This window comes from Watersipora subatra, chromosome 3, assembly GCF_963576615.1.
Source record: "Watersipora subatra chromosome 3, tzWatSuba1.1, whole genome shotgun sequence".
NCBI classification, from domain to species: Eukaryota; Metazoa; Bryozoa; class Gymnolaemata; order Cheilostomatida; family Watersiporidae; genus Watersipora; species Watersipora subatra.
The window spans coordinates 34,641,677-34,655,123 of NC_088710.1; the positions used below are offsets into that span (position 1 = coordinate 34,641,677).

The window sequence follows — 13,447 nt, forward strand, 5'->3', positions numbered from 1 at the left end:
TCCAGACTACACAAGTGTGGACCAATCAACAACGAGCTATCATAAGATTTTTTCTACAGCACTGTAAAAATTTACACTTTTTGTAACCAGCATATAGTGTACATATATGCTGCCTTGACCTTGAAACGTTCTTCAAGCTATATACGAAACATTGAGTATGCTTATAGGTAGGCTATATCAAATCAGAGTCGAGAAGGGGTGCAGTTTATGCACCGTACATAAACTGCACCCCTTCTTATTCGAGGTTAAAGAATTATTAACACCTACGTACAGCGATATACTATGAACTAACAATAAAGCGCATTGAAACTTTCTGCCTGCTGGTGACCTCAGAGTACAGTGATCGACAGTCAGTCATTGCACTGCCTAGCAAACACAACTGAAGGGTGAATGAGCTGCCTTGGCATCTATAGGAGGGCAGCTCGTGGTGAACCACCTCAACAACATCTCATACAAATAATCTTTTGCGACACATTCAACTGAAGCCATGCTAAGATTAAGAATGAATCTGGCAGTGTTTAAACCTTATAAAATACTAGAGTGGACTTCATAGATAGTACGAAAATATGCAAAAATCTTCATACTCCAAGCTAAACATACTGTACATGTAATTCAAAGGTTGTAGCTTTGCTCTTTGTTAATATACTTGGTTAATACGGTAGAAATTCGATATCTATTTCAATACTGTTAGATTGTGATAAAATGAGAGTGTTTCATACAGCTTCAGCATTTGTTTCGTATCAGGATTAAGGAATTGTACTCTATATACTTTGAGCAATTATATTCAATACTTAACCATTGCTTTAATTATTCATTTTGATATTGCTATTATATAACTCAACTGTTAATGATATGACTTTTTAATTCCTATGAATTTGTAGCTTCCTTCCGGTGTTTTTATAGCATCAAACACTCTCCTCACATTGACAATAACATATATATGGAATGCTCAGATGTGCACCAGCTTGTCATGTCACGAGAATGCCGAAAGAAGAGTGGTACATGCCTACACGCTGTGCTGTGGCTCTTTAGCTTGCCAGACAATTTAGTCACTGTCTGCATTCCATTCTTGGTTAATAAACATTGACAAGACAGGTTATTGGTCACTTGAAAAAACTAGGAAAAAAGGACCTACTTCTATTGCAATAGAACAACTCCAAAGTAGTATTGACTTTTTAAAGCAAGAACTTTTGTCACTCGTGCTGAAAATTTAGGAATAGCTCCAGTCACACCATTCTTTCCCAATCAGCAGCTTGGCTAGAAACTACTAGTTGACTAGCCTTTGATCTCTAAATGTAGAAGATTATCTCTTAAGCCTTATATTCGCACTACGCTGGACTGACCTGATGTGGTGTGTGCCAGAAGAACTTGGGCACATACATGCATTAAGACACCGTAATGAGATGACAACAGAGGTAGCGCTGTCGGCAGGTTTGTTTTTACAAAAGCACAACTCTTGGCAAAATGAAGTTGAGGAATCATTTTGAGACGAGTGGACACTAATGACCATAAGATAACAAAGTGTTTTGACTGAATATATAGCTTGTTTGATGAATGATAATAACAACAAGTGTGCCTTGTCTAGTCAACCCTCTATTTATAGCTTGTCCCTCTCATCGTGTTGTTTACTCCTGCAGCTGACAGTACACAACCTTCTATGGCGGTCGCCTTCTAATACTCCTTATCACTAGAAACAATTAATGCCTGTGAAAACAGCGCATGGCTCTGACAAAAACTAGACCAAAACAGTGTTTCTATAATTGAACTGACACAAGATGACTGTTCCCATCAACCACAGTGTTTAGGAATCACCCATTTCATGAAACTTGAGAGACACACTCAGGTAGAAGTGAAACAGAGTGCTGTGAAACACTAATGCGGAATGTCTTCATTCTTTTTTTGTTATATTGTAGGCTGAATTGTTAATTTACATACATTTATTGTATGTCCATATTTGACTTGAATTGTTCTCAACTTTGTTCATTTGTTTGTGAAATCTGCAAGTTGTCTTCACACGCAAGTTCCTAAGCACCAGGAAAACAAACTGTTTCCTATAGCGTTATACCAGAATTACTCATTTTCTGTAATTTGTGATGTTTTAATATTCAGCTCATTGTATACAAAAGCATTCTAAATCAGAGCAGACCCAGCCCTGACTACGATTGCAGACCAAACCTTCAAATATGTAACTATGTAATAAAAAGGAAGAATGACCTCAAAGAGAAGAAGAGCTGTAAAGATAAGAGCTGTAAAGTGCAGGCAAGAAACTAGACCGCCGCCTCCGCGTAGTGTAACCATCACAGTAGCAACTGCATGAAGAAAAGCCATCAAGGAAGTAAAGATGTTAATTTCACTCAGAGTACAGTTAGTCATATAGTTCAACAGAAATCACCCAAGAACATTCAACTCATATCATGGCTTTGCATCCCTTGTTTTTCTATTGCTCTACTGGCATTCAGATAGTCTGATAGTCAGGAGATAAGACAAGAGGCTCGAGACACATATTGTTCACATGATATCAAAAATAGGCTCACTTATTAATCATCATTGCTATCATCATGGATTCATTCTTAAACATTCAACCTTCTCAAGAAAATTTTCTATGGCAGTTGAAGGCTGGCCAACCATACCTGATCGCGCGAGCATGTATCATATTTTGAACTTTAGTTGGGACCCAACACAAGGCGCTTCGAGGCATCAGCTTAAAATTCTTTTATGATGCAGGCATGGATGCGCCTAGCGGGCGTTTTACTGTTGTTACATTCGCCATTTTTCAACCTATTTGGCAGGAACATTGCATCACTTCTATTCTATTGGTTTGGGCGCGGAGGTATAAAGAACCGGATTTGTTTTTATATGTTGTTAGCTATTGTTGTTGCGACGTCGTGTCAAATTTTTTATCATTTAATAAAATAGAATCAGAAAGCAGCTAGAACATAGCCGAGTCATTTTATTGGCCAACATCGAATCCAAACAAGAATTATGGAACAAGTTGAGGTATTATATAAATTACTGTGGACAAAACGGTGGCTCACTTCTTTTAGTATAGAAATAGCCTTGAATTGAACACGGTCAGGATCAAACATCCACCTTGTATACTGGATCCACTTTATAATCGAGGGTACCCATTGCATGGCATCTGACACAACTAGTTCCTTGATTCCGTACCAAGGTCAAAACGCATAAATTATGGTCAAGGACTATGACAAGCTACTCACACCTGCCATACAATCGGTATCTTAAAGAACTTGTGTCATCACATTTTTTTTTAATGAATCAGTCTTAAGGAGGTAGTGTTCCTACCTTTTGTGCACGAGATGTAGCATAGTCGTCATAGCGACCAAACTGTTCTTGAGACACATCGAGACAAATGAACAGAGTTTTTGTGGAAAGTTTTCAATGTCCTCTACAACATCTGATTCGAGCACAGAACCAGTCACTGTTCCATTGGAATTACCATCAATTAGTGTGTCCGATGAGAGCACCATCGTCATAAACCCAATCCTAGCTGTAATGAACAAACAAATTACTATCCACATAGGGAGGCGCGACTGACGGACTCACACTTTATTTACACAACTAAATAACTAAATTTTAACATGGTGAAAGGTCCCTGTTCCCTGTCCCAAAGCCCTGCTGAGAACCTGAAATGTGGACTATCAATGCTGCCACTCAGGTTCAGCCAAACGTTCGAAGAAACGCTGAAATCTTTTCTGCGCTGAAAATGATTTCAGCGTTTCCTCGAACCATGTACCATGTGTATTATAACCAATCGACTCAGATCAAGATTATGAAGGGCAACTGACAAGAAGAACGCGACTAGGTATATATTTAAATGACTGAATTCCAAAGTTGTATCTACAAATGATAGCAATGTGTGGCGAAAAATTCCATGCCAATCAAGCAATGTTCCAGTGGCTGAACAGACAGACATCCCTTGGCGATGTTCTCTTATGATGGTTTACATGAACTCGTTATTTTAATATACCCTACGCTGACAATGTATTGTCCGACTAGGCATACATAATAAGTTCAAAATGATTTTAAATGACTGTTTTATGACTTTTTTGTTGCAAATGTTTTTTATCGCAAAGTTGGCTTGTCATTTCTGTCAACCTTTAAATTAGTAAAAGTAGCTCATCCAAAATGGAATGATCGAGTGGGATGTAATTAATGTTTTTAAGGAAACATTAACAATCTGATCTTACTCGCTGCCACACTATGGTTTCCGTAGTCATCACCTAACCAGAAGCCAAGCCACTTACACAGTTGTTCATATAGTCCAAGCCTAGTAAGTTTACCAGCCTTGCCCTGGCCTTGGTACGACAAGTTCTCGGTCATAGCGGTGGTAGGAGATGCCTCTCCGATGTAAGTGAAGAGCATCGGGATATGTAGGTTATTTTCTTCGAGCTCCGAGAGCTGCTGTACTTCCTGTAAAGATATGCCCATAGACCAGCCGAGATAAAAATCACCAACTTCAATGCAGCCCTTTTTTATTCCCATAATAACAATGAGATATCATGATCACGGAAAGCTATTTGAACATTGTATGATTAGGTTAGCAGGTACTTGAGAACAAATATGGAAGCCTAGAGGCTGGTTCACACTATAACGCCGTATCTCGGTGTTGATGCCACGATACTTGGGTTATCACCGATGATAACGATGTTCACAATATCACAAACCTATCCGCATTTGCATCAGCCAATACTCTGTGACGTAGTGTTTTCATTCTTTTTCAAATTTTTGTACAGAAACCTCTTTGTTTTTGCATGCTTGAATCAAATACTAGTCCTGCAGTGACTACCATGAATGGAAATAAAAATTTAGCTATCCGCAACAGCGAATTATTATCGCTGAAATGGTTAACATTGTACAGGCAGTCGTCGATGCACGGCGAAAGATCGGGAAAGTATGACAGCTGCCAACTTACTTCGTTGCCAACAGCCGCGTTACTTCGTTGATGCCATCGGTTTACGGTTCACATAATGTACGATGGAGCGGAAAAGAAAACGGTGTCATACGGCGTTACAGTGTGAACCAGCCTTTATGAATATAGACTCAAAATATGAAAATGATCTAAACTGCAGATAATATTGCAAATTGTTGCTTTTGCAATGATCTTAACAATAACAACAATGATATCTCCTACCTAAAAACTTTGTACTTAAAGAACATTAGACTCATTCTAAAAAGCACCTCTGAGTAAAGATGCTACTTGGAGATTCTTTTAGCAATAAGACTATGGTCAGGAGAACAATGATGGGCGGTTGTAAGTTGCAGTACTAGTAACACTTCATTTGTATAAACAGCTAAGAGCATGGAGAACTGTTATTAAGTTTGCATGCAGCGCTGGTGTAGCAACACCTTGGTCCATCTATGCCGAAGCACTAATCTGGGATGACAAGTAAATGGTGTTGCCATATAGTGCTATAGTAGAACAATTATAGTTACTAGGCGTATATGAAGTGGCAGGAAAGAATGACCTATGTGGCCAACCGTGGCAGCATAGGTCGTCAAGACAGTTTTCAAGGCACACAAGCGCTTCGCTTCCAAACAACGACACTGAATCACGGCAGAATGATAGCGACGCGGCTGTTCCCATGATGGAGTTGTGTCCCTGCGCTTTCACTGTAAGGAAACTTAGTATTTGAAGACACACAAACCTTAGGTGAGAGCTTCAGCTCGGACACGGCATAAAGGCAGGCGTAGAGTACATCGTCGGTACACGACTTGACCATGTCAAGGAAACTTGTCGAGTTGTCTGATGGGGTGATTATAACTTCAAGGCCCTCCTTGAGCAATATATTGCTTAGCTGTACATCTGTAATGGTAATCAGTCCAATCTTTATAAAACTGACTGACTGATTGCAAACGTTTGCTGACTCCTTAATTCCTTTTGCTTTTATATTTCACAAAAGCTATTGAACTCCTACGAATTTTATAGCTGCAACCCAACACATAAGTACAGTGGACCCCCCAACCCAACACATGAGTACAGTGAACCCCCCAACCCAACGCAAAGGTACAGTGGACCCTCACCATACAATTTTAATTTGTTTCAGCGTTGGCATCGGAAGGCAAAAATGGTGTATAGAGGGGTATAGAAACCATTAGTAATTATCTAATGCAAACATTCTCTGGTAAGAATCATCAAGAACTTTATATACGTACTGTACAAATTAAAAATTAATAAGAAAATAATATGTTTACCGTGGTAACTATAATTACCTACAGTAACTTTAGTGTATGTAGTAGTTATGATCTGCGATAAAATACTGCAATACAGAAGATATATGCTGCATCAATGAGCAAAGAAAGTTTCCAATTTTCCACTATTGTCACAACTCTACTTTGGATGAGCTGATAAACTCTGGTCTCCTTGACAAGATCGAGCAAGAAGGACTAGTGAACCAACTTGACCTACTTATATGAACCAACTTGACCTAGTAAAGCATAAACATCATTAATGGATGAATATTGACATTAATATACCTCTGGTCGTTATTAATTTGCCATTATAGCATTGCACTGAATTTTTAAAAATTAAATGGCTATAACTATTCATAAAGTAATGAATAATGGCGTGAACATAAATCAAAGGTGATATCTTGAGATACATGTATGCCAATCTATACAAGCAGGTCTTAAAAGCTGGTTCACACTGTATCGCTGTATCTCAGTGTTAATCCCACAATACTTCTGTGATAACAATGTTCACACAATTACAAACCCATCCGTGTTTGCATCAGCGAACAGTTCAATCCATAACTTTCTCATTATACACGCGATTGTGGAAATGATGAAATACTAGTCCCGCAGCAACTGCCATGAAAGAAAATTGATAGATCAAGTAATTCGCGACAGCCAATAACTATCACCAAAGTAGAGTATATTGCACAGGATGTCTTGGATGCTCAGTGAACTATAGTGAAGGTTTGACAGCTGTAATCTTTCTCAAGGTATCTGCGTTACCTTGAGGATGCCATCGCTTTACACAGTTGTACATAGTTGGCATCTAATCGCCGAGAAGACAATGCCCAAATATGGCGATATATCGTGAACCAGCCTCGAGAGTTAGAAGAACAGAGAATCAACAATTGCGGTCTGACGAAGAGCTCTGTTACGTGCCAAACTTGAAAAAAAGAAAGATTTTTTATCGCTGTACGGTTGTCTGAAAGACAGTAGACCAGAAAGTGCACCATGAAGTTGGTCTTATTGGTAAACCTGATTCTGGCAACGTGAACACCCTTAGACTATCATTAGTAACTCACAGGCTAAAGTTATTTCTGATATAAAAGACTGCTGACATACTGTATAGTACTGCTTTTATAGTTATGTCTGATTGTTCAATGTCACTGGATTATCGGCACCAAACTCACGGTTAAATAGATTTTTTGTATAGAAACTAGGCGTTTGCATATTAAAAAAATTATTCTAATTTAAAAAAGATGGTTAACATCATGACTGATGACCCTTTGAGAGTTGAAATACATGTAAAAAGAACCATTTATCTGATGACGTATTATTTATTAGATATAAATACCCTCAAACTTCAAATAAATTCATTCCAAAGTGTTTCGAAAGCTAAAACCATTGTATGTTGGGGCGAATGTTCTCACAGGAACATGCTGTGAAAATATATTATATGTAAAATTAAATTACATTCAAAACCTAAATTAAAGTAATTTACTATAGAAAGTGGCTTACATTGATACTTTATCTAGAGACAAATGAATGAAATATGTTTGAAAAGAACAGTAACGATTGAGATGTGATAACTTGTATGTTTACAAAATTAAGTTTCAACTAACTTAGTCATATGTTTGCAATGTTTATACATTTTTGGTCTTTTTTTAATTTTACCAACAACTCCACTCAGACTTATAAAACTAAAATGTTACAAAATATTTTAAACTGCATGTTGGAAGTTACCTCATATGTCGGTCGAGTCAACTATTTTCTCAGAAATTTACGCTGTATACCGAGTGTATTCAGCTTTACAATTTTGCAATAGCCTATCTGTATTACATAAACAACAATATAGAACCAGACTACAATACTTATACCACAAAACACTCTACATTCCCTTGAATATGACGAGCCTAACAAAAGTCTTTCAAGCCAATGGGGAGCTACGAATGCAAGATAAAGCTTTGAGGACTTCATAATGAAAAAGTTATTCATACAGTATGTATTACAAATCAATGTGGAATAAGACAGGTAGACTGACCTAATATAGCGGCAGAGCTATCGTCTTCATTCTTCCCATCCTTGACTTTGATGTCTTCTAGCGGCAGCGTCTTCCACGGTCTATCGTAAGCAACGAGATTATCGACGAGCTCATATTGGTCAGGAAGGGTAAGACCTACTGTTTGCAGCCTTCCATACCGAAACCTGTTAGTAACATAGATAGGTAGTAAGGAATTGAGAAATACGTTTTAACTATAGTAAATAATTAAATATACAGCAGACATGGCTACTCCAGTTATACAGTTAAACCTCAGCATAGAAGGTTCCATGTAGAGACACTGCATGCTGCAACAGAGATTCTTATACAAAGTCAAGGAATTCAGTTTACATCATACTTCAAATGATTTATGCATTCAGGTAATACGAAGTCAAGGCTTGAGTATATGTGCAACTATTTCCTGGTGACAGCAACTTAATAAGCATAAGCTAAGCTTCATCTGGGATATTACTAGTATTATTAATAAATTTTATTGCTCTCTAAGGTTTTTCCTACAGGTTTTACATGTAATAACTTGGATAGTGCAGGTATTACATGTAATAACTTGGATATGGCTAGCCATGTGAGTCACGTGAATGCCATATTACTATTTGACAACTGCAATCCTTTTCATGTAATTCACAAAACGTGACAAGACATTTTCAAAAAAGTGAAAAATTTCAATCGCTCATGTCCTATAACGAAAAATATTTATTTATCATTTTTGGCATGTATTTTGCTCAAACCATGCTGACTGAATTTTCACAAACAAGTTACCATAGATATGAATTATTATGAAATAGTTATCTATAATAGTCAAAGACATAGAGAGAAAAACAAGTGCAAATGGCTAACATACTATCAAGCGATGTAATCGAGACGAGGAATGATAAGATGAATCTGTGCCCACACGAACCTGACTGTTCGCCAAGAGTGACTGTTTGATTCCTCATCTGAGATCTCTGGGTAAATTGGTTCCCCAAACAGTTTATTTACCAGCGCGGCCTTTGCTCCCTGGGATTGTCCAAATATAATAAGACAAGGGGCACTTTCCATAAGCCGTCGTAAGTCATCCTCCTCAACAAATGATTCACCGGAGAGCTGAACTGCAAGAGACATATGTGAGCAGTCATACGGTTGCCCAGATATTTTATCATACCAGTGGAATGTTCATCCCAGCACGGAGCCAAGTCTAACATACACATGTACTGGCTTCTCAATGAAATGCTTGATGCATGATCAAACATTGTCCTATTTATAACACGAGTAAGAAGGAAATCTTAATATGTTTTGAGAGATAACAATCTCTAAGTATTTACAAACATGGTTGAACACACAAATGTAAGTCATCACATAACCTGGATACAGAATACCAATCAGAGTCAACAAATTTCTGGTGAAATAAGCCATACATTGAACTGTGTGACTACATACCTAGGGAGTCTGTAATTTCATATGATAGTACTTATACCAGAGAGTGATATCATCAATAACATGATCCTTACCGGTCATTTTGCAGATAACAGACAGTTTCAAATCTATGATAAAGTGTTTACAAAATGGCTGTCTTCTATTATTAGCCATCATAATATTGTCATGGTAACTTAACTACTTGCCCTAATCAACCCAAACTATTCTTGATATTGAACCAACCACATGCAAAAGAAAATTCACTTTTGTGAGGTAAATTTTACTCTTCTGGAATCATCTTAAAAAGCCCATTTGACAGAGGCCCAAATGCCCAATACAGTGTCTGTTCCTACCATAATAAAATTACTATTTGCTGCCATTGAATGCTACTCACCAGAAATATTTATGAAATAATTTCGAATTCCTTCTAGAACTATTCAGGTATTTCAGATACCATAAATCCCTAATATTGACAAGATGTTATGAATCAGGTAAGAGATATCTCTATTGGTAAACATTAGACATACAGGAAGATGTGATTAGCATTTGCAAATCGCGCTTTTGGATAGAACCCTTGTTGATATGAATATTCATTCCTTTTAATCAATATGATAAATCTTTGTTGAAGAACTGGACAATGTTGATACGCTAGATTTTCACCGGTTTTTCAAAATCTAGATATATATTAACATCTGCACTGATGTAGTAACCAATAATTGACATTAAAAACATATTTGGATGCCTAAGATCCTGAAACCAGATAATGAGTTCTGCAATAAAGGTAAGCCTTTTAGTTAATTTGAGGACACTAAAGGCGTGGTCACACGAGCACCGAACCGAACTGAATGACGCAAAACGACGTCGCTCTCAGCTGTAAAAAGTTCGGCCGAAGACATTTCTGGCCGAAACGAACCATTTCAGTACTGCTCGAAATTTCGTGGCCGAACCCTTGCTCTTATTGGCTGGTTAAAATTCTAGAATTCTAGCGAGCACGCGTCACATTTCTCCTTACGTGCGCGTGAGTAAAGTTAAAAAAGAAATGGGACGATACTGTTATTTCGTTAAATAGACAACATGAAGGAATATACGACAAGGTTCACCCGAACTTGTGATTGTGTTGCATAAATGTAAGATGTTGCACTTAAGTTTTGCATAAATGTAAGAGAATGGTTGTGATTTTCTTTCGTGTAGAATATAAGTAATGTGTCATATTCATCCTGATGAAGTGCCGTTGACTGATTTATTTATGTAAAACCACAGTACTATGATAAAGACTGTTTTTGTTTGTTATGTACTCAGCATAGAAAAGCATTCATATGTTATTAAAACAATATAATTATGTTGATGGGAAGAGTTGGCAAAATCTTTGTATCGAGTAATTTATTTTTAGCAGCTGAACGATCTTCTGATAAATCTGCTGTGTAATTATAATTTATAATTGTTCCTCAAAGTTTTTTGTTTACAATAGAAATATTTAACTCAAATACATAACAACTACTAATGAAACCGTGTCCTGTCTCTATACGTATGGTATCTAGGAAGCAAGTGACTTCGGATGCCGTGTGACATGTGCCACAAACCGAACCAGCCTCCGAACCGAACCGATCCTACGTCGGTTCGGTGCTCGTGTGACCACGCCTTTAGCCATGCTCAACATTTACGGTGTTTTAATGCTTCAAAGACTGCTGCTTTGTCATATGCTTCCATGTACGCAAACAAGCAAAACTCAGAAAATCTGATCCCTGGAGGAGAGATGTTTTATGTTTATCATTTGAAGAATGGATTCACCAAACAGCTTTAACGAAAGGAAATGGCAATTTCTTGAGATTGTTCTAGATTGTATTAAATAACGGGGTATTGGAATTTCTACCTGGGCCATTCATATAAATTAATATACAAAAGCGTTAATTTAAGGTAACCCAAGGTATAAAAATTTTTGCTGCAAAACTTCTAATTATAAACTGCAAAAAATAATTGTTCAAACCATAATTCAGTGAGAAACCATCATGATATGTCCCTACTACGTATATAGTATATTTTCTGGCACAGAAATTAGCAAGATCCTATAAAATATGGCTCTAAGAAACCTCTGCCTGCAACCGTATCTTGGAAAGAATAACAACCTTTAAAAGCTTGGGAACGCAGTGGTTGCCATACTCTAATCTATTCACGTTATTCAAATGTATAGAATGCTAAGACCTGATTGTATAACTGTTACAGCTCTGTGATATACAGCCAATGATGGACTGAAAGGACCGCTTGTTCATTTGCTGCAGTTCCTACGGAGCCTTCCTCACATTGAAACGTTATAGGCCAGATTAGGCAACTGAATGACTGGAGCGATTTAAGTGATTACAATGAGGTATGAATCATAAGCGACATGACTAGCAGCTAGTAATAGTTGGTTAAAACTGGATTGGAGATAGACCAAACTTTGATCATCGATACTGTAAGGGAGAATTGATAATTTCAGAGTCCAGGATTGATAATCGGAGTGTCACGGTATTGCGGCTAGGGTGGCTTCTCAAGCAACATAGAGATAAACTGGAAGAGTGTCTATTCAAAATTAATAGCCCAAATTATATAAGATTCTGGGCTTTAGGCAAACTTGCTATTGTAGCTATGATTCGCAAACACAGGAAATCAATAAATATCAAAGGTGGAAGTGAGTGCAATGAGTGGAATATTAAGCAAGGCTTTTGTTAGGAATTACAATGTGTATGCATGAGGAGCCTGTGCCAACACCGGCAGAAAAATGTATGTCTGCTTCTACTTCATTGCCGCAAACACCAGATGCAACTGTAGTTTTCAGTTTTCCTCTGTCACAACACTTGAGTGTCACGCGTCTAGAGGGCATCACAGACTCATTTCCTTAATCTCTTTACTCAGTGAAAATCATAACATCATGCCTACACACACATGCGCGCGATTTTAATCACTTTCATCTTAGGTGTGAAATTATGAAAATAGCTCATGAGCTAGTACAATAAATGTGAAAAAGCTTTGGATATTAAAACTTATCATAGATACGCAACCTTGAAGAGAACATGAATGATCTTGGAAGCGGCAATGCCAAAATTCGACTTGCCTAGCTTACGAAAAACTTGTCAATCCTTTATGATGCAAGAGAAGTTGAAACATTGAGAATGATAGAGTTGACTTACTGTAAATAGCATTTAGCCAGATCCGAGCAAAACAATCTATAAGGTCATACTATTTTTTCATTTATTGATGCAGCAAAAACACCCAAAGACATTAGTTCATCATCATGAAATGGTACATAAAAAGATAACGCATAATTCAAATTAGCCAGAACACTGAATTTCATAACAAAGTTTTAAGCCATCACAAGCGACTGTGTTTGAGTGTTCAATGATGCATATTTTGCATAAATAACTAGTCTTATAACTTGGATCTGATGGTTTAAAAGTAGCTAAGAATATTACCAAGTCTTACACTTAGATAAAAACTATTGGATTATTCAAATATTTATGAATAAATGATGACCCAACTATTATAGCTATTTGGTTGAACAATAAATATGTGTCACATAACCAGGTGGTCTAGTGACATTAGCTTTATGAGCACTTACCACCACTCAACTGAGTTGTAGCCTCAATTTCTTCAAACAAGTCAGCTGTCTCAGATAAAACAACTCTAATCCTGCTGACATCTTGATTGAAAACGTTTATTTCGCTTCTCAAAAGGGCTGAAATACTCATTTTCAAGTCGGATTAACGAACTGCCTTGCTCACGCGTGGCATGCAGAAGTGCTATTAACCCTAGAGTGGGTTGGAATTAAGATAG

General features: G+C 37.3%; 1 protein-coding gene across 1 annotated transcript in view; it reads right to left on the reverse strand.

Moving 5' to 3' along the window:
* The window catches only part of LOC137392185 (dual serine/threonine and tyrosine protein kinase-like), a 35,711-nt gene extending 22,315 nt beyond the window's left edge, over positions 1–13,396 (reverse strand). The window contains exons 1-6 of the mRNA XM_068078826.1: positions 13,233–13,396; positions 9,147–9,336; positions 8,234–8,397; positions 5,667–5,824; positions 4,266–4,431; positions 3,304–3,508 (exon numbers count right to left, since the gene is read on the reverse strand). Coding sequence (XP_067934927.1) covers positions 3,304–3,508; positions 4,266–4,431; positions 5,667–5,824; positions 8,234–8,397; positions 9,147–9,336; positions 13,233–13,362 — 1,013 coding nt within the window. The 5' untranslated portion in view covers positions 13,363–13,396. The remainder of the gene's footprint in view (positions 1–3,303; positions 3,509–4,265; positions 4,432–5,666; positions 5,825–8,233; positions 8,398–9,146; positions 9,337–13,232) is intronic.
* Between the last annotated feature and the right edge of the window lie 51 nt (positions 13,397–13,447).